The following is a 25,927-nucleotide window of genomic DNA, read 5'->3' as shown; positions in this document are numbered from 1 at the left end:
GTATGTATATATACATACATACATATATATACATACATATATATGTATATATACATACATACATATATATACATGTATATATATATATACACACACACACACATATATAATGGAGTAATACTCGGCGATGAGAAAGAATGAAATCTTGCCATTTGCAACTACATGGGTGGAATTGGAGAGTACTATGCTAAGAAAAATTTGTCAGAGAAAGACAAATATCATATGACTTCACTTATATAAGCAATTTAAGATACAAAACAGATGAACATAAGGGAAGGGAAGGAATATAATATTAAAACAGGGAGGGGACAAAACATAAGAGGCTGTTAAATACGGAGAACAAATGGAGGGTTGCTGGAGGGGTTGTGGGAGGGGGGATGGGCTAAATGGGTAAGGGACATTAAGGAATCTACTCCTGAAATCATTGTTGCACCATATGCTAACTAACTTGGATGTAAACTAAACAATAAATAATTTTTTTTAAAAAAGGTGAACTAGAAATATTAAAAAACTCTAGTACTTGGTCAGAGGACTATGTGTCTACAATTGCAAATCATATTATTTATAAGTAAGCCTTTTAATGATTGTACTAGAAAACGACATGGTAAGCTATTACTGTGAAATTAAATTCTAGAGATCATAAATGCATGTTTAAAGGCTGTTTAAAATTTGCTGTAATATTACATAAAAGGGTACTTGTGGCTTAGTATAAAATCTTTAGTATTCACATCGGATACTAATTCAAAAAGTGCTGTCTCAAGCAACTGCACTTTATAAAACATGACATACTCCCCATTTTTTGTTATATAACTTAAAATGTGGATCTAGAAATGAAGTCCCTAAGATCGAAAACAGCAATGACAAATTTAAATGCCCACCTACAGTCGCTACTCATAAGCTTTGTTGCAGTAGTTCAGGTTGTCTTAAAAGTCTTTATAACAGGGGTGCCTGAGTGGCTAAGTCAGTTAAGTGTCTGACTTCAGCTCAGGTCATGATCTCACACAGTCCGTGAGTTTGAGCCCTGCGTCATGCTCTGTGCTGACAGCTCAGAACCTGGAGCCTGCTTCGGATTCTGTGTCTCCCTCTCTCTCTGCCCCTCCCCTGCTCATGCTCTGTCTCTCTCTGTCTCAAAAATAAATAAAAACATTTTAAAAAAATTTTAAAGTCATTATTATGTGTTTTCTTGCTGTGTAACAGGATACACCCTTCACATTCAATGTGGTCACATATTTGAGCATACATATATATTTTTTTAGACTCTCCACAAAGAAATACTGATTTCATTGCATCTTTACTTAGATATAGAATGACCTTTTTCAGCAGAGATTGAGACCACGTCTCTGAGAGACCATTGTTCCTGCTCTGCTCTGCTCTGCTCATAGGTGATTTGCCTTAGTCCTGATGCCGTCATTTGTGGCCACATAAAAGGGCTCAGTTCCCCTCAGAATGCACTGAGACTGAGTCTGTAGGCATGACAAGCAATTGAGGCTTGATGGACACCTACACTATCTGACCACAGTTCCCCACCTCTGCCAAATGCAGGTAGTATTGCCTGTTCCATTCATTCCCAGAGACGAGATAGCAGAGCTTTCTCATTTCTTTCATCCAACTATTAATATTAGAGAGTACTGTAGGTAGGCAATTCTTCTTTGCAGTGCTTAGTGGAATACCGGAATATGTACAATTTTCTTAGTCTGGAAAGCCTCTACAAATGTGAAGTGTTAACCACAACAGTCAGCAAGCCTGTCATGGTTTTTGCTTGCTCCCAATTCTGTCAGACCCTGGCCTGGAACTCTTGACATATTCTACTATTTACTGGTATGTTTCATGAATAAGGGAAAACTGCATCCAATGTCCAATGCCAGGGATACATGCCTTTTGGTTCCCCCACATATTTCAAATGCCAGCTGCATGCCTTTATATGCTTGTTATTCTTTCTCAAAGTACCGGATGTCAGAAAATACTACTCAGAACAGCGTGTTGTCCTCCCATTGCCTCTATATTCTGTAACTGGCTGGTGAATATAGGAAATGTGGAATAGCTTCAAGAGAACCAGGACTGTTTTTGGCCACTCTGAAGTCCAATCCTCCTACCTGCTTTGTGACTTTGAAAAGGCAGTTTACCTCCTGAGTATCATTTTTCTCCTTTGTAAAAGGAAGGGATTTCATTAAAAGATCGGAAAGATATCTTCAAGGTAAAAAAAATCTCTAAGTCTGTGATTGCATAGATACCAATAAATGTAATTTTCTCACTTTTACTAAAGGAAATTTGGGAAGCTAAATATTGTGGGGTCATTTGCGAGGATGTGCTCTATTTCATTGTCACTGCTACTATGACATGACAGCTACTTAACATCCCTATTCACATGTCATTGATTTATTTGTGTGCATAAAGTCAGCAGATGTCAGGCACCTGGGATTAGTGGAAGAATATGGTATTATGTGGCAGAAAATCAAGGGATCAAATCTAGGCTGTGTCACAGATCAGGAACTTATGTCATTTCACCTCTCTCTACCTCAATTTCCACATCCATAAAATTAAGGTAGTTATACCTAACTCCCAAGGTTGCCGTGGGGATTACATGAGGTGATATACGTGAAAAATGGAGCATTTTTGCTAACCCATATTGAGTACCCATGACAGCTTAATTTTCTTTGCATCCTTCCTTAACATTAAACCTGGACAAATCTATAAGATCTATAATTATCCATTTCTCAAATAAATTTCTTGTCAAAACTTAGGCTGAATGAGTATCTCTCCCTCCTGATTACTCTAAGAATTCAAAGATATAAAATCATTGGAAATCACTAATGTTATCTCTCTCCCAACATTCATAGACAGTAAAATAAATGACTTAATGTTTGCCATAATGGTATATAAAAAATTATCTTTGGGAAGTATACGTAGAATGATAGAATCCAGAATTTTTGATGCAACATTATAAATACTACCACTTGACAGTCAATACTTTACTGATTTAAAAATATTTTTAACGTTTTTTTTTAATTTTTAAAAGAGAGACAGACATGAGCTGGGAAGGGTCAGAGAGAGAAGGAGACACAGCATCTGAAGCAAGCTCCAGCCTCTGAGCTGTCAGCACAGAGACCAACATGGGGCTCGAACGCATGGACCGCGAGATCACGACCTGAGCCAAAGTTGGACACTTAACCCAGTGAGCCACCTAGATGCCCCGATACCTTACTGATTTTAAATATTATGTTTATTAGAAAGATGTACATTTCTTAAATATCACCCAGGAATTCTCCATTATGTCATCCTCCTGTTACATATTGCTTTTGGACACATACTGATATTTTCCTCTATTTTAATTCACATATACATTTATGGAAAACTGAGATACATATCAGTAGCTCAGATGTTAAGTCTCTCAGTTATTATGTGTTATTTAATCTTGAAAGTGGTAAAAATCCAGGCTGTGTGATTGTTATTCCTGATATTATAGCCCCTGACTCTACTAAAATATCTACATTATCCTTGGCTCATGATAAGAAAGCATTCTGCATAGCCTTTCTTGTTGGATGTCCATATTCTTGACCTGAACAGCTAATTACTAACTGTTTTAAGGTCAGAGTGTCAAGTCTGGCAGAAGTATTCCCTCAAGGATCCCATCACCATGTTCATACTTACTTTGAACTTGAGTCATATGTTTAATGCTCTAGACACTTTCCAGAGCTATAGTTCTCAACCTGGATAATAGATTGTAGGGAAGGTTAATCATTTTCTGTCTCTGTTTAGTCAAGCCAACAAAAGTAATCTGTTGCTTTGATAACTATGGGAGAGTACCTTCACCCACTTTTGATTTCATTATTGTCATCAATAATATAAAGGAATTGGACTAATTCATGTTTGCCATTACATCATCTTCTATATTTTCTGACTTTAAGTATTTTTGAGTAGCTATTTTGTACCAGGTTCCATGCGTTTCTAAAGGAAGTAAATGCCCCTGGCTGGAGGTAAGTAAGTGAGATTCTCCTACTCAATGACTATGTATGGGTACTGAGGATGTGGTATAATCAACCAGGAGAGAATGGGAACAAAGAATTAATTGCTCTGGCTATGTGTCTTCTTATCAGACCTTCACCCTGAGAACAACAACCAGGAAGTGCTTAGGTATGCCTGTGCTGGGCACACAAATAAAGATACTTCTATCTCCTTGTTGAGGGCATATATGGACAGTGGAGAAGTTGCCAACCTAAGTATGAATTAGAGGAAGTTAAATATTCCTAAACCAAAATAGCTTCACCACTCACTGCCCATCTCTCTGATCTAACACACATTTAATGAGCAGCCATTCTGGCCCGACATTGAGTATGGTGCAGAGTACTCCAGAACAAATGAGAAACAGCCACCGCTCTCCAAAAACCCAAAATCTGAGACAATGACTATTCTTGCAGGAAGGAACCTTGGAAAGATTAACACATTAAGAGTTATATGTTGAAAAGTCTTGTGTTCAAAATAGGACCTCTTAACTGTATGATTTAAGAGCAATTACTTAACTCTCTGACCCTCACTTTCCTTAACTATACACATAGTCGATAATGGTTTTAAAGACCTTAGAGGAGAGTAAGGCAATGTGAGAAGAGAGCTCCAGAGTTATGATATGATTCAAACAGCTGGGGTAGGAGATTCCAGGAAATCAGATGCACACATATGAACTACATATTGGATATTTAGCCATCAGGGCTGAACAAGGATTCAGTTAGCATGATCCAAAATATGCTGAGTCATCAACAGTGGGAGTAAGGAAACAACTTGAGATGTCACTGTGGGAGTCTTTGTACGCTCTTCACAACTCATGTCAGCTTCAGTACTTTTGAGATACAAAGTTAGCTAAGCATGGATCTCAGCTGCACGGTCATTGCCTTTTAGATAATACAGTGTGGGCTCTGGGTGCTATTTTAGCCTCAGGTGTTTACTCTTCATGTTTCATGTTGTTTTGATATGACATAGTCCCTGGAAATGAGGTCAAGGCAACAGACCAGAAGTTAATATCCTTATTTAAAATTTTGTGCACTTGGGATGCATTTGAGAGTGGAGGGAGAGAGAAGGGCACAGGTCAGTTGTCTGCAAAAGCCACTGCATTTCAAGAATATGGATATCTTCTTGATTCATTCTGTGACTGATAGGCAAAACCTGGGAAAACTAGGAGAGAGGGAAAGTTCTCAAAATATACCCTAGAAGAAAGAGCATATTCATCATCTGATGACAAGGCAGGGATGTATCTTCCTGACAGTATATAAGATGTGATTGCCCAGCTGCCTCCTGGGTTTGGACTCCCCACCTTCTGGCTGTTTGGCTGCTGCACCATCCAGCCTCAGGAGCCCATACTCCTCATGCCTACATAGAGGATGAAATGGAGACATAGAGATAAAGAAAGAGTCCACATTTGTTCAGCTTGAATTAGTGAGTATCTATTTTTTACCGATTTAACCCTTGTTTTGAAGTCTGGCTGCCTGGGATGCCCTCTCCTTGAAGGCTCTGCTGAAATGACTGGGGCCAGTGGAAGGGAGAGCTTGCTAACCAGAGAGCCTTGATGCAGGTTGCTCTGGAACTCATGGGGCCTTCCTGGTAACCAGAGGGCACCAAAGTTTCCCTCTAGGACATGATTTTGCCCCAGGCACAGTCAGAACCAGCTTGGGGTGCTCTTTGGTCAAGGGTGCCAAAAGACTTTTGGTCTTTTTCACCTGGTCCAGAGGGACCAGGAACAAATACACCCCAGCCTCACCCTCAAGGAATATAAACCTCCACCCAGACTGTCCTCACACTCTTCCTTCATAAGAAAGGCTGGTCAAGGTTGCTGGTCAGCCTTGATCACACACACAGACAGAGCCTATGCTAGATCTGGCCTTGTGAGGGTGACTGGGATCTTGTCCTCCCTCATCACACCTTCCTAGTTCTGCTGTTCATTCCTCTAAAATAAACAGGTCTTGATCAAACACACACACACATGCACACACACACACATGCACATACATACACACACATAAACACACACACACACAGTTTAGGCGCATTGTGTAGTTTTTACCAAGAAAAAAAGTGTTCAATGACTTTAGACAATTTCCATGCAAGGTCAATTATTGGGGCCATTTTGGTATTATTAACTATGCTAGTAAAGCCGTTTCTGTTGTGGTGGCAGTTGTGTTTTAAAAGGCATTTGCAAATGGTCAGTGTAAACCCAGTGCATGTTTGAGTAAAACTATTCCTTAGGGCCAGCTGCCACCTAATAATAGTTATGCAAGGGTGGGTGGGCCTACTCTGTTACCTTAGAATCCTCTTTTTGTTTTGGTGCCCAAATCTAAGTAAATAACCTTGCGAAAAAATAATTACCCTTTTACTAAGAGGTAATTTTTACCCTCAGAACGCCCTCTAAAAACTCATTTTACATAGCAATTTTTTTTTAGCCATTGAAACTAACCTTTTATAAATAAAACACTATTGTTTAGATGTGTTTAAAAGTACTTTTTGTAATTTATGTTTTATTTAAGAATTGTGCCCAATTTTATTATTTCACAAGAAGGAAGCAAGAAATAAAAGTAAGTTTAACCCTTCCTGGCTCCTGATCACTGCTAGTCCACTGGCCACTAATGGTACTTCTTATTCACTAGAGTACTGACGTTTAGAAAGACAGTTACAAGATGAAGGTGTGTCTGAGCTATTATATATAATTATAAAAGCTGATGCTGTAAATTCCAGTCTCAACAGTAGAAGTGAAAATTCCATCAGAAGTAGGTAAGATCTCCTTTGGTGGGTCACACCTTCTCCACTCTTAGCCCACATGTTCTGAGTAGAATTGACCTTATTCACGTTTGCAGGAAATGATACTGAATAGTACAAGTTATTTCTCCAAATGTGGACTATAAACCATGTCATGAGCATCCCCTGGCAACCTATTAGAAATGTAGTGTCCTGGGCCCTGCATTAGACCTACCAAATCAGAATCTGTCTTTTGAAACATTCCTCAGGTTAACGGACATCAATCATTATAGTCCAAGTCTAAAACAATGATTCTTAAGTCTGGGTAGACACTGAAATCACTAGGGAACTTCAAAGGATACTAATGCCTCACTCACAGACATACAGGCTTAATTAGTCTAAGGTTGGTGTTTTATTTATTTTTGAGAAAGAGAGCACAAGTGGGGCAGGGGCAGAGAGAGAGAGAGGAGGACAGATGATCCAAAGAGGACTCTGCACCGAGAGCAGTGTGCCCGACACGGGCTTGAACTCACCAATCCTGCGATCATGACCTGAGCTGAAGTCAGACGCTGAACCGACTGAGCCACCCAGGTGCCCCTCAACATAAGTATTATTAAAATCTCTGCAGGTGATTCTAAGGTGCACACACCAATTTTCAACCATTGGAGAGCTTACCTCCTTACCTATAATGATTGCTTCAGATGTAGGAATTCAATCTAATCCAACTAATGAGAGGCTCACCCTGGGTATTTGTCTGATTCTGAAGGAAAGATAAGGTCTCTCTTTCAAGCTAGAGGTGAAGTTAAAAGTATATGGAATTCAGAAGAGATGTACAAGTGGACAGAGATCATACCTGCCTGGCAGCAAAGCCAACACATGGAAGATAACAGAGCTGAGCAGCGAAGATGGAATGAAGTGGGTCCTGGTGAGAGTTTTCAAGCCTCACTTGAGGTCTTTCCCGAAGCATTTAAGCTTTGCCTTGTCAGCTGGTACATTCCTTCACAGCTTATAATCATTTGGTTGTTTTTCTGTTTTGGGCAGCCGACAGTGCCCTAGCTGATAAGTTCAGATCAAGGACCCTCTTACTAGACTCAATCTTTAAAGTAAAATATATTAACCCATAATAAGGTTATAGAATTTTAAAGCTTAAAACTCGAAAGGAACTATGAAGTTCTGAATCAGTACTCGTACTTTATAATTGAGAGGTCTAGGGGCTATAATGGGTTGAGAAAGCATTCACGACAGGCAAGGGATGAGACTGGCCAGTAGGATGGGATGTAGAGCAGCAAGGTGGATCCCAGTGCCTTCAGGACACTTGAACTTTCCTATTTGTAATACTCTCTACCTCACTGACATTCATCCTTGACATTCATAGCATGGACCTTTTAAATTCTCAAATTCTGAAACTCTCATAATCAATTACTAACCAGTGCTCTAAAAGTCACCAGCAACCTGGTAGATAAATGCACAACAAAAGGATTCTTTGATCAAGGAAATTTGGAAAGTGCTTTTTAATAATTTTTATCTCCTCTGGGGTTGTCACAATTCACTTAAGTTTCTGATAAATGCTTCCGTAAGGAAAACTGTTTAAGTTATCCTTCTCCCTCAAAATACCTATTGACATAACAGCTTTCTGAATTGAAGATTTAGTACACACCTAGTGAGTAGTAATATGGCTCTGGAAGAGTTTTAGTTCATAAAAGGAGAAATGCCTGGATTCAGTTTCTCCCAAAGCAAACCCTGACAAAAAGATTTGGATAAAATGATTTATTTAGAAGGTGATCTCAGGGAGCAGAGCAGGACTAAAGGAGTAGATGAAGGAGGGGTGGGAGTAAAAGCCAGTTAATCAGTCCCCATTTGATGGGGCTCGGACTTCTGAAAGGATAAGAAGGTAACAAAATGCTGCTTTCTTTTTTTTTTTTAATTTTTTAAAAGTTTATTTATTTTCAAGAAAGAGACAGACAGAGCATAAGCAGGGGAGGGGCAGAGAGATGAAGACACAGAATCCGAAGTAGGCTCCAGGCTGCGAGCTGTCAGCACAGAGCCTCATGCGGGGCTCAAATCCATAAACGGTGAGATCATGACCTGAGCTAAAGTCGGATGCTCCACCAGCTGAGCCACCCAGGTGCCCCACAAATTGCTACTTTCAAAGTAATCTTTAGTGGTGCAGATTTGGGGGTGATCACCTGCTTGGACAACTGAACGGATGGAGCGATTTCTCCTCTGCTCCTAGTTGTTTGTTATAATCCTGGGGCACAGTTCGCAGGCCTCTCCCCTCCTATCTTAGCAACAGTGGTCATCTCTGGAGCTTATTAGAGATTTCAAGTCAGGAAAGAAGAAAAGCCCCCCCCCCCCCCACGCCCATCCCCACCCCTGCTGATGCGGTCAGACTTCGTTTGTATTGATGTTTTGGACTCCAGTATCCTGGGTCTCACCAGAAGATAGAAATCTGATATTAGTGACTCTGGAGTCATCAGGATGATTTTAAATTCAAATAAGCCTCTTAGACAAAAATGGTACATGTTGGTACCAAAGAAATGAAGGTTCACGGTTTAATTTCTCTAAATACTTTAAGCAAAAGGATGTCAGCTCCATTGACTGGTGTGGGGCAGGGTGGGTGGTTGCCTGGGTTGAGTATAATAGACTATGGCAGAGAAATATGATATTAAAACATTATCTTTATAAAATTCTACATGGAGAAGCTGGCAGGGACTCTTCTGGGTGAGCATTCCAAGTTGTATTTTGCCTCTTAATCTGGTCCCAGTCTTTACAGCAGGCTGAAATGGGTTGATTTATTTACTATTGCCTAAAACCCTAAAATGACCCTTTCTCTTATCAAAATTTATCAAAGTGCCCCTTGTGTCTTCTGTACATCAGCACTTACACCATTCTTAAGAATGATGATGCTTCAAGTGACAGATATTTATAAAAGGCTCCTATATCTTCCATTTAGAAACATCTCAATTTACAATCTCTCAAACATTTTGGGTGCAAGAGCCCTGACGTTATTGAAATAGGCAGAAGATTCATGCCACATCTAAGTTTTCTTTTCAAGACAAGGATTGCAATCTCAGATTAACTTTTTAGGCCAAATTTTCTCAACATGGAGAGCAGGGCTCACTCTGCACACAGGACACTAGAAACTACATGGTGGGGGAAAATGACAATGTGAAGAAAATCAGATCTTTTAAGCTTGTAATTAATAATTTTGAGGGTAATTAGAACAATGCCATTTTGTGAATGAAATAATTTGGGGGTGGAGAGATGGAATCATCCATAAAAATAAAAAATATTTCTTCTTTGTTTATTTTAGGACATCTACTTTAAAGTATATACAACTGCCCTTCAGCCCAAGTATACTGAACACCATGATGATGATAATAATTACAACTACAATTTATATTAGTTGTATAGGAGAGTTTTTATACTAGATACTGAGCTATGGTTTTTACCTATGTTAACTCTAATATTTACATGGCAGTTAAACTATCATAGTATGTAAGTCGTGAGGATGAGGAGAAATTAAAAAAAAACTTATACAAGAGGTAACATGTGTTTATACCATTAACTATGGCATTGGTATCGTTAAAATGAATTTCTAGGCTCAGGATGGAGCTCCTCCTGTCCAAGGTGTCACATCAGCAACCTGGAACTTACATAACTTTAGTGTGTCTGTAAATAATGCCCTGCACTGAGCCTCCCACATATATGACAGCTATTCAATGAGGCAATAAGCTTTCTTTCAGTTTCTCTCTCTCTCTTTTTTCTTTTCCTCTCTCTCTTTCTTTCCCATGTGTCTCTCCCTATCCCTCTCTTTCCCCCTTTCCCTCTCACTGTGTACTTCTCTTTTTCTCTCTTTCTCCCTCTCCTTTCTCTCCCTCTCTCTCTTCTCTCTCTCCCTTCCTCTCTCTCTCTCTCTCTCTCTCTCTCTCTCTTTCCTTTCCCTTTCCCTCCCTTCCTCTCTTTCATTCTCTCAGTTTGGACCATTAGTCTCTTCACAGGAAGATAAGTTTTCCCTAATCATTCCAAATAAAGAAGCTGAGTCAGTTAGGAAAAACACAACAAAACAAAAACAATCAAAACTTTCCAAAGGATGAATTGTATTTCAGGTGGTATCAGTTAAACTGGATTTGAAAACTTCTAGTATAAGGAAAATACTTGGCAGTTTTGCCATCTGGAATGGCAGAGGTGTGAAAATGTGGAAATAGACCGTGCATGTGCAAAAAAGACTGTGCAAGAGAGAGGTTCCACTCCGCCTGAGCTACAGTGGTGGAAGTTAAAAAGAGCTGCTTCAGTCTCTTATTCTGGAGTTGTTTGCATTTATTCACTCTCATCTAAGCTTGGTGGGGCTGAAACCAGGGCTCCACAGTTGATTTCTACAGCCGCAAATCGGGACCTGTGGCTGTTGAGTCTGGGACTTTGGGGATGAGAAGGAATGCTTTTGCAAATGTGGACATCTCACAAAATTAGAACACTCTTTACCCGATGGACACCTTTTTCATGACATGGAACTTGTGCCTTTGGTCCTGGCTTGGACAGGAAAAGAGACAACAATGGAGTGGAAGAAGAAAAGTTGCAATACATGAATAAAACATTTTCAATCCTGTGATAACCTTGCCTTCTCCAAAGTCTGAGTGTAAATTCTAGTTATGCTCTTTTGCAGTCTGAATCTACTTATTTATCCCTAATAAATGTATGATGCTGTTCTGAGAGGTTTGGGCACTTCTTTTTTAACAGGAAAATTGGTTCCTAATGAGAATCTCTTCTCATTTGCATGGGGATGGTGGTGGCCATGTTTAACTCTGACTCTCCATTACCTACCATGATGCTTAGCATGTAGTGGTTTCCCCATAAATGGTTATTGACTATTTAATCATTTGTTAGTGTTATATTGCTGGTAACAAATTACCACAAACAGTGAATTAAACAACAGTCATTTATCATCTTATGATTTCTTCAGATTAGGAGTTCAGCAGGTACAGGTTTACTGGTTACTCTGCTCAAGGGTATCATCACGCTGAAATCAGGATGTTGGTCAGGGATTTAATTCTCATTTGAAACTCAGGATCCTTTTCCAAGCTCACAGATTATTGACAAAATTCATTGTTTTGTAGCTATATTACTGAGATCCCATTTTCTTGCTAGCTGTCAACCAGGGATAACCCTCATTTCCGAAAAAAATGATCTCAATTCCTTGTCTCATGGCTCCAAAGGCAGTTTACAACAAGGCTATTTGCTTTCTTCCAGGCAATAGGATTACATATCTCTGGCTTCTTAATTCTTCTTTAGTCTGCTGTGAAGTGGTCTAATATAATGTAACATAATGGAATGACTATCCTATCACCATTTGCCATGTAGCACATAATTTCATCAAGGGAGTCCGTCGTACTCATGGGCTCTGTTTCAGGAGAGAAAAGGACTATACAAAAGGTTGGGAAACTTGGGACATCTAAGAATTCTACCTACCACAAGTGGGGGTATTCATCATCTCCATAATGAGGAACTTCATACATGAATTTCATGTGTCTTGTTTAAGATATTGTTGCATCAACCATCATGGTTAGTCTATTTCCCATATTTTTAAAAATATATTTTTGTTATTAGTATGAAAAGTAAAAATTATCACTTCACCTGAAGGCATAGGAGTTGCAGGAAAACTTACCCAAATTTGCACAGGTAGTTTGGTTTCTCAAATAGTCCCATTCTTGGTCAGAAGGGAGGCCCCTTTACTCAAAGGGTTCTCCTAATATTACCTACTGAATTTTGGTGATCCCTTGATAGAGAAAGAAATTGTTCACATTATATACTTGCACACACACACACAAAATTGGATTTTCCATCTATGGTTATCCAGTGTGACCACAAACCTTTTTCACTATTCACTGGACAATGACTGGTAACCAGAACCAAGATGAGCCAAGGTTCATTTGGAAATCAAACATAATGACTATACTTTGTAGAAAGGTCACTATGTGCTCAGGCATGTACCAGCCACCATGAAAAACACACACTTAGATAAAAATAGCCCTTTCTGCAGATACAGGTGTAAAATACCTCCTTTCCTAGGGAGAGATACACAGGTCTTCATCAGTAGTAAGATGTAATTGCCATTCTCAGGGCCTTTTTAAGCATAGATTTTGATCATAATAAGGAATTATTGTTCTATTACAGAAAGTAAGGGCCTCTGGAAAAATACAAAAAAAAAAAAAAAAAAAAAAAAAAAGGGAATAACATCTTCTGCCACAGTATCATACCACCTAGCCCAGACCTCCAAAGATGTGATTTCCTGGAGCTGCCAAGTCTAGGCCATGCTCTTCATCTGGTTTGTTCACTTGGACCTGAGAATCACTTGGAAACCTTCAAGATCATCCCTTTAATTTTCTCCATAGTGGCAATATTGTCTAACATTTCCAGGGTAACGATGAGTGACTGTTTCCTCATGTAGAGAGGTCAGATTAATTCAGGTCCTACCTACCATGTCCTATTTTGTTCTGCTCAGATCTGGTTGTCCAAGGGCAATGATTTTCCTCCTGGGATGTAAGCTTGACCGTATCATTTTGGCAAAGTGTGGGGTGTTACAACATCTATTTTCATAGCCTCCAACTTACTAAGACTCAAGGATACCAGAGTGCTTCAGCTTCCCCACAATGAGTTGATAAACAAATCAACTGTAGGATGCTGAGTACCTATTGCAAAGGGCACAAAATAAGTCAAAGCCATTATGTATTCCATTAAGAGTTTTTACATTTATGCAAAGTTTTACATTTATGCAAAGTTTACATTTATGCAAAGTTAATTATGATACATTAAAAAGTAGAAATTGCAGTGTTTATCAAGTGAAAAAATAAATTAAAACACCCACAGCTTTACTGCAACTATGATTGGGTCACAGTCTGAGTAGACAAGGGATGGACACCTGGATACAGCTGGGTCGGTAAGAGTCTCTTTCCCTCAGTATTTGAATCATGGGAGTTTTTTACTGGACACTTATTTATAATATTTACCCCCCAAAACACATAAAAAATGAAAAAAAAGATAAGGAAGAGAGGGAGGGAAAGAGGGAGAGAGAGAAAAGAAAAGGTAGCTTTAAAGCTTTGGTTCTTGAAGGCTTTCTGCTGTTGGTTCCAGTCCCTCATAAGGTCCACATTCATGATGTCTCTTGGGTTGTGAAAGATACACTTGTGTTGTTCTAAGTCTTCTACTTGTTTATGCTAGTTTCATTAACATCTATTACTTTTAACTAAAGGTATCTCACAAAGAGAGGCAGTAATCTCAATCTTCCAATGACACTTGCGATAGGAACTCAGAGAAAGGAGAGGTTTAGATAGACTGGAAATGTCAACATGGGATTTAAGTTAGTCCTGAAAGAATAAGGGTTAATTGAGAAGCCCAAAGGGATAAATGGTATTACAGGTAGTGTGAATAGTATGACCAAAGGCAAAGAGATAGTAATTGACATTTTGTGTATGGATACCATGAACCAATCTGGTCTCCACAGAGGGTTCACAGCATATACCTATGATACATTTAGGCTGGAATATCAGAAATGCGAATTTTGTGGGAGATCAAAATGTTTGCCTGTTTTATTTAAGTTCAAACTGTTAGGTTTGCAACAATGAATCCTCATTTCTAATCAATGGTCAGTTACCCTTTTGCAAAATATTGTCACAAAAATGAGGAAGTCTTATGTGATTAAAAATCTCATGTACTTTATGGGGCGCCTGGGTGGCGCAGTCGGTTAAGCGTCCGACTTCAGCCAGGTCACGATCTCGCGGTCTGTGAGTTCGAGCCCCGCGTCAGGCTCTGGGTTGATGGCTCAGAGCCTGGAGCCTGTTTCCGATTCTGTGTCTCCCTCTCTCTCTGACCCTCCCCTGTTCATGCTCTGTCTCTCTCTGTCCCAAAAATAAATAAACATTGAAAAAAAAAAATTAAAAAAAAAAAAAAATCTCATGTACTTTGGAAGGCAGTTAGACCAGGGCTCTACACCAAGCTCCATCACTTAGTAGCTGTATGATGCTGAGCAAGTTACTTAGTCTTTCTGAGTTTCAATCTTCTCATTTATGCAATAGGGGTAATAACACCTAGTATATAGAATGTAATAAAACTATGCATATATAATGATATTAGGGTCACTAAGATATATGATGTGACTTCCTTCTTGACTCATTCATTGTATACCTGCACTGTTGCTAACTCAGCACTAATCCAAAATGATGATGATAGTTATTGTCATGACAAAATGTGACCCAAGAGTTTTGCTAAATGCCTATGTGTCTTATGTATTTAATTCTCACAACAATCTCAAAAAAGATAAAGAGATCCAGTACAGAGTTATTGTTACAAAAATTTTTTGTTGTGCTTGCCTCTGGAATTTCTTCCAGCTTATTATCGATTCAGGGTAAGTGAGGATCTCTGGACTCTGAAATGGAGTTTGATTCTGCCATAGAAACAAATTCCCCTCCAACTTAGGCCATTTGGGTGGGCTTAATGAAAGTAAAATGTCACCTTCAGAACAACATGTATTTATTCTTAGGGCAAGTGTTGTATGTATGTTGGCACGGGGTATTCAGAAAGCATGAATAAGGATGCTTGTACTTGATAATTTGAGAAGAAAGAAAGAGATAAGGAAAGGAAGGAAGGAGTTGGCCTCCAGGTAGAGCTTTACTACAATTAGATTCATCTGTGACTCTTGGGCAAGTCACTTCACCTTCCTGAATTAGCCTTTCTTATTTGTAATAGGTAATTAGTTTCATAATGCACAATGTAATGAAGTTCATTGGTTTGAAACCATGGTTTTAATGTCCAGGCCCCCACCTCAGATCAATTAAATTGATTTTCCAGAAAGTAAAACCCATAAATAGACATTTTAATAGTATGCAAGTGATTTAAATGTGCAACCAGACTTGAGATCACTGAATAGATACTTTTTAATGTATAGTTTGTGTCTAAAATTCTAGGTACCATATAGTCATTACATTCTAGAAACAATGAGTAGGGGCAGTATTGTTGGAATTGAAAGGGGATAATGAAATTGATGTCTTTCAAATAGAAGTTATAATAGCCTAATTAGTTTGGGGAACTATTGTTTCAAGACTGAGTCAAACCTAGTGAAAATAATTTTGAGATACAAGCTGGTAATGATAATCAATTTGGAGATGATTCTTCACACAGATTAGTTTAATTCATTTATTCAGTAGAAGTTTTCGACCTCCTATCATGGGCAAACCCCTACTGGGCATCATAGTAGGAACAGAGATAAATTAGACATGAATCCTACCTACATAGAATTTAACATTTGGTGGAAATTCATTATGAGCTCACAAGACATGCTAACATTTCTTTCCATGGGCATTTGAAAATATTTCAGAGAGGGAGGAGGTGATATTTGAGTTGAGCCTGAGCCTGTAAGAACAGATAAAGACACACATATATGTGGTTTGGGAAATGGGTGAGTGGAAGACCATTCAAAACAGAATTGTGTAATTCATGCTTTTCACTTTTTTTCTCAGCAGTACTGATTTTTGCATTTTGCCTCATGGGGTCTTATAATTCCATATCATTAATCAAGCTGTTCACTTGATCTGTAAAGCCCTGTGCTTCTTTTTCAGCTGCCTCCTCCAGGAAACCTTCCTCTTACACCAGATTTGGTCCATCTACATACATCCCTGTGCTTGTCTCCACCATTATATTCACAATGTAATAATATCTTACCTGGGTTGAGTTCTTCCAAGTAGGAACTTTGTTCCAAACTGTCATTTATAGGTTTGTTTCTTTTACGTGACCTGGTTCAAAATAGGCCATAAATAAGTTAGATTGAACTGTAAAAACTAATTTTTTAATGTGATAAACTATAATGATTCAATCCCTAGCTGGTTTATCTAATATGATTTTTTTTTTTTTATGGCTGTACTTAACACACCACCAAATTTTAAGTTCTTTACAGGTAGGATCCTTTTCCTTGCCTTAACCTACAAAGACCCATGTGATATGCCTTCTGAATATTGGCCTACTATTGTTTAATACCCTTGTCCTTGTTTTTCACCCTGTGCTCTCCACACTGTTCTCTTTTATCCTTCTGTATCTTCATCTCTTCTTAGCATCATGGCAGTTATTTCTATTTCCTAAGACACTCTCCCTTGTCACATGGCTTACTCTTTCCCATTATTCTATTTTTTTCAAAATTTTATTTGTACATGTTTTCCAGCTTTACTGAGATATGATTGGCAAATAAAATTATATATATTTCAGTCATACACTGTGACTTTTTTTAAGATGCACAATATGATGATAATGTACCAATACATCCTGGGTTGATTACCACTATCAAGTTGGTTAACACCTCCATCACCTCACATAGTCACCATTTTTTGTGTGTGTGGTGACAATACCTGAGGTCTACTCACAGAGAAAATCTCAAGTATACAATACCACTAGGCAGAGCATCAGATCCCCAGAACTTACTCATCTCATAATTGTAAGTTTGTAGCCTTTGGCCAACATCTCCTGATTTCCCCCACTCTCCATCCATTTTTATAAATAACAGGTAATACATAATACAATAAATAAATTAGTAAATAAATGACATATACAATAATAAATAAAATAAATACAAATATTATTGTTTGCTTTTTTGAACTCTTCTTTCTAAAAATGAAATAGATTTTTGAGAATCTGTGTTTGGCATCTCTGTTTTTTTGATAAATACCTGTGCCTGAGACATTTAGGGGATGAATAGCATCTGGGTAAGGATAAAAATGGGATGAGGAAGAGGGAGTAGATATGGCTGATAACCTTTAGAATTGCCTCCTGCCATTGAAAGCACTATGGAATGTTTCCAGTCAGGGTTCATACTACATTATTTTAGAATCTTTTAAAATTACCATTGTGTCCCGAATTTCTAAAACATTTTAAACTCTTCAGTGTTATTCAAATATTAATATTTTTCAGTCTACACACATTCTGTAGGAATGTAGGGCAGTCACTTTAGTAGAAGGCAATGAGGTTCAGAGAAGGTAACAACTTGCCAAAGGTCATATTACAAGTAAATGGATAGAAGCAGGAATTCATATTTCACTCAGACATTAATACCCTTAGATAATTTTGTAGTACTGCATCCCGTCTATATTAAAAATCACCCACACCAGTAGTTCATTACATGGTCCTATGAAATGTGTAATGCATTCTATACAACACAACTAAAGTATGGCAGAGTTAAGACTTCAAAAAAAGGATTACACTGAAAGGCAGAAAATCTTCATTCATTATGCTGAATTGCCGTTGCAAAATTACTCCAAATCATTACAAAAGGTTTTAAAAATTACACTCACAGCTGATGCCGCCTTGAAAATCTGGCATTTGTCCATGAACAGACTTGCTACTAGCTGAGCTCTGGCTCATTAAGCATCCTGAATTTGAGGCAAATTGTTTAAGATGCAACATGTGTGAAACCAGTATATTGATTAAGCATGACTTATGGCATAATCAAAATGCAACTTTATTTTATCTCTCATTATTCCTTTACAATATTGAGGAGCAGATTTTTTTTCTGGCCCTGAGTAAAAATCCTCCAGATTCATGACTTTTATGTTCATTTTTTGGGAAGAGAAAATCTCACTTTAAGTCACAAAGCAAATTTCAATCAAAAATTAGAATATCCAATCCAAGTTGAGTCAAAAGTTTGAATTCAATTTACCATTGAAATCTCTCCTCTCCTCCAGTTGAAGACTACGTCAACTCAAAATCTACTGTGAGAAAGGGACTTTACTTCTCTGCCACTGCAAAGGCCACTACTCAATTTATACAAATATATTCTGTTGGAACAGTAGGCCCCTAAATCTAGTGATTTGGCTTCAATTAACCTCATTCAACTTTGGATAAGCTCTTTGAAACTAGATGGAAAGAACTAATGTCTTCTCCTGACATGGCCTGTCACTATTCCTTAGGGAAACATTTGGAAAGATGTCCACCTCTCTTGCTGCCCTTCTTCTAGCTAATGATCCCAAAGAAATTATAATGAACAATTTGGGCTCTCCAATTAGTTCTTTCCATTTATGCTTTACAGAGTTGGCTTTGTGAATTTGATACATCATGTTTTTTTGTTTTGTTTTGTTTTAATTTGGATTAGTATGTTAGAGAACTACAGGGTTTGCTTGGGGATGGTTCATTTCAAGACTAATGTATGAAATGGAACAACAAAAATAAAATATGCTAGGCGATTTCAAGATTATTTTGATTTAATAGTGTGTTTTAAGCCATGCCATAAAATAAATATTTTGGAAAATCTAATAAGGTTATGTTTCTTGGATATGTAGATTGAAATTTTCAAACAAATTTGGAAAGCTTTCTATCATTATTTCTTTAAATATTTTATCTGCTCCTTTCTATGACTCCTCTCCTTCTGGTACTCTCATTATAACATGCTGGGGAGCTTAATAGTGTCCCACATTTATCAGAAACTTTATTTTTCTTTATTCCTCTTTTTCTCTGTGTTCTTTGGATTGTGTAATCTCTGTACATCTATCTAATGTCATCAAATGCTTTCTTCTGCCAGAAGAAATCTACCGGTGAGCACTCCAATGAATTTATTTTTGATTGTATGTAATTTTCAACTCCAGAATTTACATCTGGTTCTTTTTTATAATTTCTGTCTCTGTTTTTGATATTATTTATTTGATACATCATCATCATACTTTTTTAACTTTAATCAGTGTTTCTTTTAGTGTTTTTGAGCATATTTATAATGACTATTTTTTTCTTTGAGAGAGAGAGAGAAAGAGAGAGAGAGAGCGCTCATGCACATGAGCAGAGGAAGGTCTGAGGGAAAGGGAGAGAGAGATTCTTAAGCAGACTCCATGCCCAATGCAGAGCCTGACAGGGGGCTGCATCCAACACAACCATGAGATCATGACCTGAGCTGAAATCAAGAGTTAGATGCTTAACCAACTGAGCCACCCAGGCCTCCCTAATGAGTACTTTTAGTGAGTAATGAGTACTCTAATGAGTACTTTTTTAAGTCTGTTAAATTTGACATTTGATAAATCAGAGAAAGACAAATGATTTCACTTACATGTGGAATTGAAAAACAAAACAAATAAACAAAAACAGGCTCTTAAATACAGAGATCAAATTGATGTTTGCCAGAGGGGAGAAATGGGGGGGGGGCAGATAGTTGATATAGATAAAGGGGATTAAGAGGTACAAACTTCCAGTTATAAATAAGTCATGGAGATGAAAAGTGCAGCATAGGGAATATAATCAATAATACTATAATAGCATTGTTTGGTGATAGATAGTGATTATATTTATTGTGATGATTATATTTATTTTGTATAGAATTATTGAATCACTATGTTATACATGGGAAACTAATACCATATTGTATGTTAATTATATTTCAATTAAAAAGAAATATGGCACACTTGAATGTTCTCACAGGCACTTTCCATAATCTGTTTTTTTTTTTTCCCTACTATATGGGTTATTCTTTTCCACATTTTTGCTGGGCTCCAGTATTTGTGTGTGTGTGTGTGTGTGTGTGTGTGTGACATTTTGAATAATACATTGGAACAATTCTAGCACTTTCTTTCTCTTCCCAGGCCTTAGTATTACTATCTTGCTTGCTTGTCTCTTTGTTAACTGTCCGAATTATTTTCCTAAATCTATCTTCCCTGCAACCCCAGGGCCCCACCATACACCCAATGTGAAGCCTCAGATTTGCTCTTCAGGGTATACCGACTTGTCCACAGTTACCCTAGGGTGATGGTGCTTTTGGTGGAGCACTCTCTTTTCCTAATCACACACAGTTGTTAGCTCCACTAAATTGCTAACTAGTTGCTCTGTTGTTTTCAATAGTTCCTTAAGAGGTAACTTCCTTTACAGACTAATCCAATCAAATTTAGACTCCTTTCAAGGGATAGTTCCTGAGGTCTGTGACTGATATTTGACTCAAGAGAGTTCTTCCCAGCTGGCACTGTCCTCATTTGTCTCCACCAAAATGAGGACAACTCCCTGGTAGCCTTTGTCACCAATGAATCTATAGGTCTCCTCCCAATTGCCTTTCACCATGACTTTTACTGCTCTTCAGAGCGCTCTTAGGCTTGAACTTCTCTGTACTTCATTGCAATTGCAATCAATTTCTTGGGGATCAGAAATGAGATTAGAGCTCTGTTCTCTGGGCTGCCTCGCCCTGTGGGCAAAATATCTGACCCACTGGTCTGGTCTTGGAGGTAGGGACAATGACCGGCTTCTTTATGAGTGAAACTCCACATTGAGTTACTGCGTGTTCACTTGATACAAGGTGGGCAACGGTCCCAGGTCGCCTCTTCCTGCCACTCTCACCGAGGAATGCCCACCTTAAGATCCCACTCTTTGAATATCCTTGTAATTCTTCGGTAAATCCACAACAGCTCTGCAAAATACAGTTAAAATTTTTAAATATACATCAAAAAATGCCCATCTTCAGTAAATTTCCATAAATGAATTTTTGGACCACATCTATAAGTGAATTGTCCTAGAAAGTGTATTTGGGAGGTTGGGGAAAGTAACATTTATATGGAGGAAAACCCAAACCAAAACAAAACAAAGCATGTGTATCTTTACCAATTTTCTCTGGGAACTATTTCAGTCTGGATATCCATTTTTGCTTTTATGCTAGGCAGATAATCAATAATCTCTGACTAGAATATTAAAAACATTGTTTCAGAATCAACATTAGTTCTTATCTTTCCAATGTATTTATTCTCTTTCTTTTTTCATTTGCTTTATGGGTAAAACAAAGTTCCATATTTATATAGGGACCTACTTGCAATCTTGTTTCCCAGCTGTGAAATAATTTTCACACATTTATCATGGCTAGAGAGGAGGTAGGAAGGCTTTTAGAAAGGACACTAAACAAATGCATCTGCGAATTTCTAAAACCATTGTGAGAAAAGAGAGAAACAGGTTTTCTGGGTTTTCACAAATAGTAGTTGTGGCTCAGGGAGGGAGAAGGACCACAGGCATGTTGCTTTGTTAGCAGGGCACAGGTCTGTTTTCCAAGGATAAGCTCTTATTCATGAGTAGTATGAGTATTTTGGGGAAGAATATTCCAGGCTCCTTTAATGATTGAACTAATCTACCATTTATGACACTTTCTTGTTCATAGAAACACTGAAATTTAATGGCTGAGATGGCTGTTTTGCTTACATTTGCTCAGATTAATCTAAAGAGTAAATCTGAAGATTCTTCCAGGGACACCTGGGTGGCTTAGTGGATTAAGCATCTGACTTTGGTTCAGGTCATGATGTCCTCCTGGTTTATAGGTTCCACCTCCAGCTGGGGCTCTGTGCTGACAGCTCAGAACCTGGAGCCTGCTTTGTATTCAGGGTCTTGCTCTCTCTCTGCCCCTCCCCCACGTATGCTCTTTCTCTCTCAAAAATAAATAAACATTAAAAAAGATTCTTCCAAAAACACATCTTACAGAAGTCAAAAAAAAGGTTTGATTATTAAGTAATGGTTCCCCTGTTTTCTTTAAAGTGGTCCCGGGGCGCCTGGGTGGCAGAGTCGGTTAAGCGTCCGACTTCCGCCAGGTCACGATCTCGCGGTCCGTGAGTTCGAGCCCCGTGTCGGGCTCTGGGCTGATGGCTCAGAGCCTGGAGCCTGTTTCCGATTCTGTGTCTCCCTCTCTCTCTGTCCCTCCCCCGTTCATGCTCTATCTCTCTCTGTCCCAAAAATAAATAAAAAACGTTGAAAAAAAAATTAAAAATAAAGTGGTCCCATCATATTTTTCAATGAAGTTACCGCAAAGGAAACAAAGTACATATTTAAAAGATGTTTTCACTATTTTATTTTTGTGGCTATTACCTTTCTGACACTTATTTTTTGAATATTAGGTGCTTACATGTGCATACAGGAGTGTTATTACTTTTGTGAAGGCTGTGAAGGAATCTGAAGGCATTTCACCCTTCTAAAAATAAACTGTCAATTTGAAAAGTTTTAGAATTTAAAAAATACTTCGCAATTTCCGAAGTCATTTTTCCTCCCTAACATCTCCATTTGAACTTTATAACAGCAGCAACATGAGAACTGGTTTGGAAGATATTATATTATACTCCCACAGTCAAAGAATTCTGGTCTCCAAAAGGTTTTAAAGGTCATTTAATCTAATCATTTCGTCATATTTTTTAAGGCCATTTTTTCCACTTTCATTTGAAAATAGTACCAGACTACAAAAAGTGGCAAAAGTAAAATTATTATATACTTTTTATTCGGCTTCCACAAATAAAAAACATACAACCATAGTACAGTTTCAAAACTGGGAAATTAAATGTGATTTAATACTGTCGAGTGATTTGTAGACCTGATTCAAATTTTGCCAGTTGATTCACTAATGTCCTTTTCCTGGTCTAGGAACCAATCCAGGATCGTGCCATTTGTTTTCTTGTCTCCTAAATTTCCTTTAACTGGGGGCAGTTCTTCAATTTCTTTGTCCTTCCGGATGGTGACATTTTTAATTCTATTGGTCCTTTATTTTGTGGAATGTTCTCCATTTGCAACCCTTTCATTTTCAAGTTTAAGCAACCAAGCTGATGATTCCTGAGATATCACAGCAAATTAGTGGCAGATTTATAAACAAATATAAGGCTGCAAATTGTATGAAAATTTATCCCAAGATTTCAGAAGGCTTGTCTCTTACTAGAAGGGTAAAGACTGATACAAGGAACCGGTGAAGCTACTCAACTATTATAACAGGTGCAATCAATACATGTCTCTAGTATATTCCTGATTTCCTATTAAATCTTGGATTTTGTGCTAAGCCACGGAACTGTAATAGTTTGCAAAAGCCAAAATGGTCCCACGCCCACAGTCTGAGCTCCTTTTTTGTTTCACCCAGGACTTTGTCTTGTCCTAAAGAAGGTGGAAGGGTATGTTCACAAAACATTTAGAACATGGCTAGTAGCAAAGTGCTCTTTCAAATGAGTTATGCAAAAAGACTGGGTTTAGAATGAATGTTATAGAAGATCACGAAAAGGGAGCAAAGCATGGCGAGTGATGGAGAAACCTCTAGATACACATACCATCATTGGAGAGATAGATGATGGAATATCTATCTATCTATCGTCACACATACAACCGCACACCATTCCCTCTACTGTCCCTCTGGCGACCGTCCCAGGCCAAGATACATTGCCTGTGCTCTGGGTTAGATCAAGGTTCCAACTGACAGAGACTAAAGGGAAAGACAAGGAATCCCTCAATCCCTCTCCAGCCAAAGACGCTGGCAAGAGTCCTGGCTGCAGAGGAAATCTGGACTCCAGGAGGAGAGGACACAAGGGGAACAAAGGGAGAGGCGGCGAGCAGGAGGGGAGGGTCCCAGGCGCTCCCAGCCGTGGGAGAGCAGGGCGCGGAATTGGAGTCCCCGCCACTCAGGGACCGCGCCTGCCGGGGTCGCCAGACTCCGGCTCCCGCCCACGTGGCGCGCGGGATTCAACGCACGACGCCGCCTCCGCCCCCGCTCGCCCCCTCCTCGGCCCAACTCGGACGCAGTCGGGGTCCTGAGCGCCCGACCCGCCCCCCGGCCGGCTAGCGGAGAGCCCCGCCCGGCGCCGCCTCCGCCCGCCCCCTCCGCGGCCCAACTCGGAAGCAGTTGGGGTCCTGAGCGCCCGTCCCCCACAGCCGGCCGGCGGAGGGCCCCGCACCGCTGCCTCCGCTCCGGCCCGCTCTCCGCTGCTCTCCGCTCCCGCGAAGGGAAAAGTGGGCGCCGGCGGCGGCTCCCCCGCCCGGGGAGCGCGCTCCTCGCCGGCGCGGGGCTGTGGGTCCTCGGCGCCCAGGGCTCCTGCGGCGGCGGCACCGGAGGTGTCCCGCGGTCCCAGGGCCCCGCCCGGGAGACGCCCTCGCCCGAAGCCGCGAGGCCGGACTGCGGCCACTCCCTCCCCTCCCGGAGAGTGGCGGGCTTTGCGCGGGGAGCCGGAGTCGAGCTGCCGAGAAAGCCCCGGGGGACTTTGCTCAGCGGGACCCTGGAACTCTTCTGCTAGAGTAACCGAGAGCTACGGGCTGCGGGGCTGGAGGAGCTGAGCTGAAGATCCGCACGTTGGCGGTGACCGGGTCTCCGCACACAAAGGCCACTCCACCTGGGTGACCACCACCGCGACTTGAGTCCCGAAGTGGCGGCGAGGCGCGATCGGAGAGGTGAGGGATGAGAGGGGTAAGCGCTAAAGTGTGTTGGTGCGTCGGGTGGGGAGGGGCCTATTAGGCTTCTGACTTGGGAACTGTGCACAAAGAAGCCACTGCCGGACTCCTGCCAGGAGCTGTATCACCTCCAAAATGCTTCCATTCCCCCGGGCCCTCCATCTTCTCCAAGCCCCAACCCTGCAAGAAACTTCTGAGTTAGCAGGTAAATCCTACACTCTGTCACCATGGTCTGAAGCCCAAAGAGTGGATTTGTTATTAAGTACCTGGGATGTGGGGGTGAGAGGGTTAACTTTTAGGGCACTCTGACATTCTCAGGAAGGATTTCCCTTGTACTTGCTGCAAACTTACTCATGGCTCCAGTAAGTACAAGATGAATTATTAGTAAGGGAATTGAAAGTGGAGAACTGCAGTGACAGGCATTGTCCTTTGGTGCAGTCCCTCCCTCTGGGCATTCAGGAGATAGATGTAAGTTACAGAGAGAGTCTGCACGACCTTCTAAGAGCGCGCGCGCGCGTGTGTGTGTGTGTGTGTGTGTGTGTGTGTGTGTGTGTTTAGAGCTGGGGCTTTTGCAGCTGGAGAATGGTTGATTGTTTTCCAGTGTGATCCAGTCCTAGAAACATCAGTACACCAGTGACAGCAGCCCCCTGTCCTCCCCCACTGTGTGCCCTCCTTTGGTGAAGAGCATACATAAAGGATTGACCATTCTTTATGAGGTGAAGGGATCCATAGATCACAGGAGGCTGACACTGGGGACAGTATGTGTGGTGGGCTTGGGATGAAAGCCAGTGACTTTTGGCCATGTCAGAGGACGTTTTAGAATTTGGGGAATAAATCTGCCGCTCCTCAGTGTCAGAGCTGTCGATTTAAAGTGAACCTGGAAACTCGTGGGCAGAGAAAACAACAGCTTTGGTGTTTACAATTAGAAACCATTTACAAAGTGTGTAAAAGTTTTCTAGGCTACCATCAAGCAGACATTGAGAACATTAGGAACAAGGGCACACCAAAAATAAACATAAGTGAGTGGTGGATTTAATCAGGAAAC

General features: G+C 39.9%; 1 protein-coding gene across 1 annotated transcript in view; it reads left to right on the top strand.

Moving 5' to 3' along the window:
- LOC123577308 (translation initiation factor IF-2-like) overlaps positions 1–25,927 on the top strand; it is a 160,360-nt gene that overhangs the window by 59,312 nt on the left and 75,121 nt on the right. Inside the window, exons 3-4 of the mRNA XM_045439394.1 lie at positions 16,326–16,413; positions 23,963–24,882. Coding sequence (XP_045295350.1) covers positions 16,326–16,413; positions 23,963–24,728 — 854 coding nt within the window. The 3' untranslated portion in view covers positions 24,729–24,882. The remainder of the gene's footprint in view (positions 1–16,325; positions 16,414–23,962; positions 24,883–25,927) is intronic.

This window comes from Leopardus geoffroyi, chromosome D2 (assembly GCF_018350155.1).
Source record: "Leopardus geoffroyi isolate Oge1 chromosome D2, O.geoffroyi_Oge1_pat1.0, whole genome shotgun sequence".
NCBI classification, from domain to species: Eukaryota; Metazoa; Chordata; class Mammalia; order Carnivora; family Felidae; genus Leopardus; species Leopardus geoffroyi.
The sequence above is the reverse complement of the archived record's forward strand: the minus strand, read 5'-3'. Positions and strand labels throughout refer to the sequence as shown.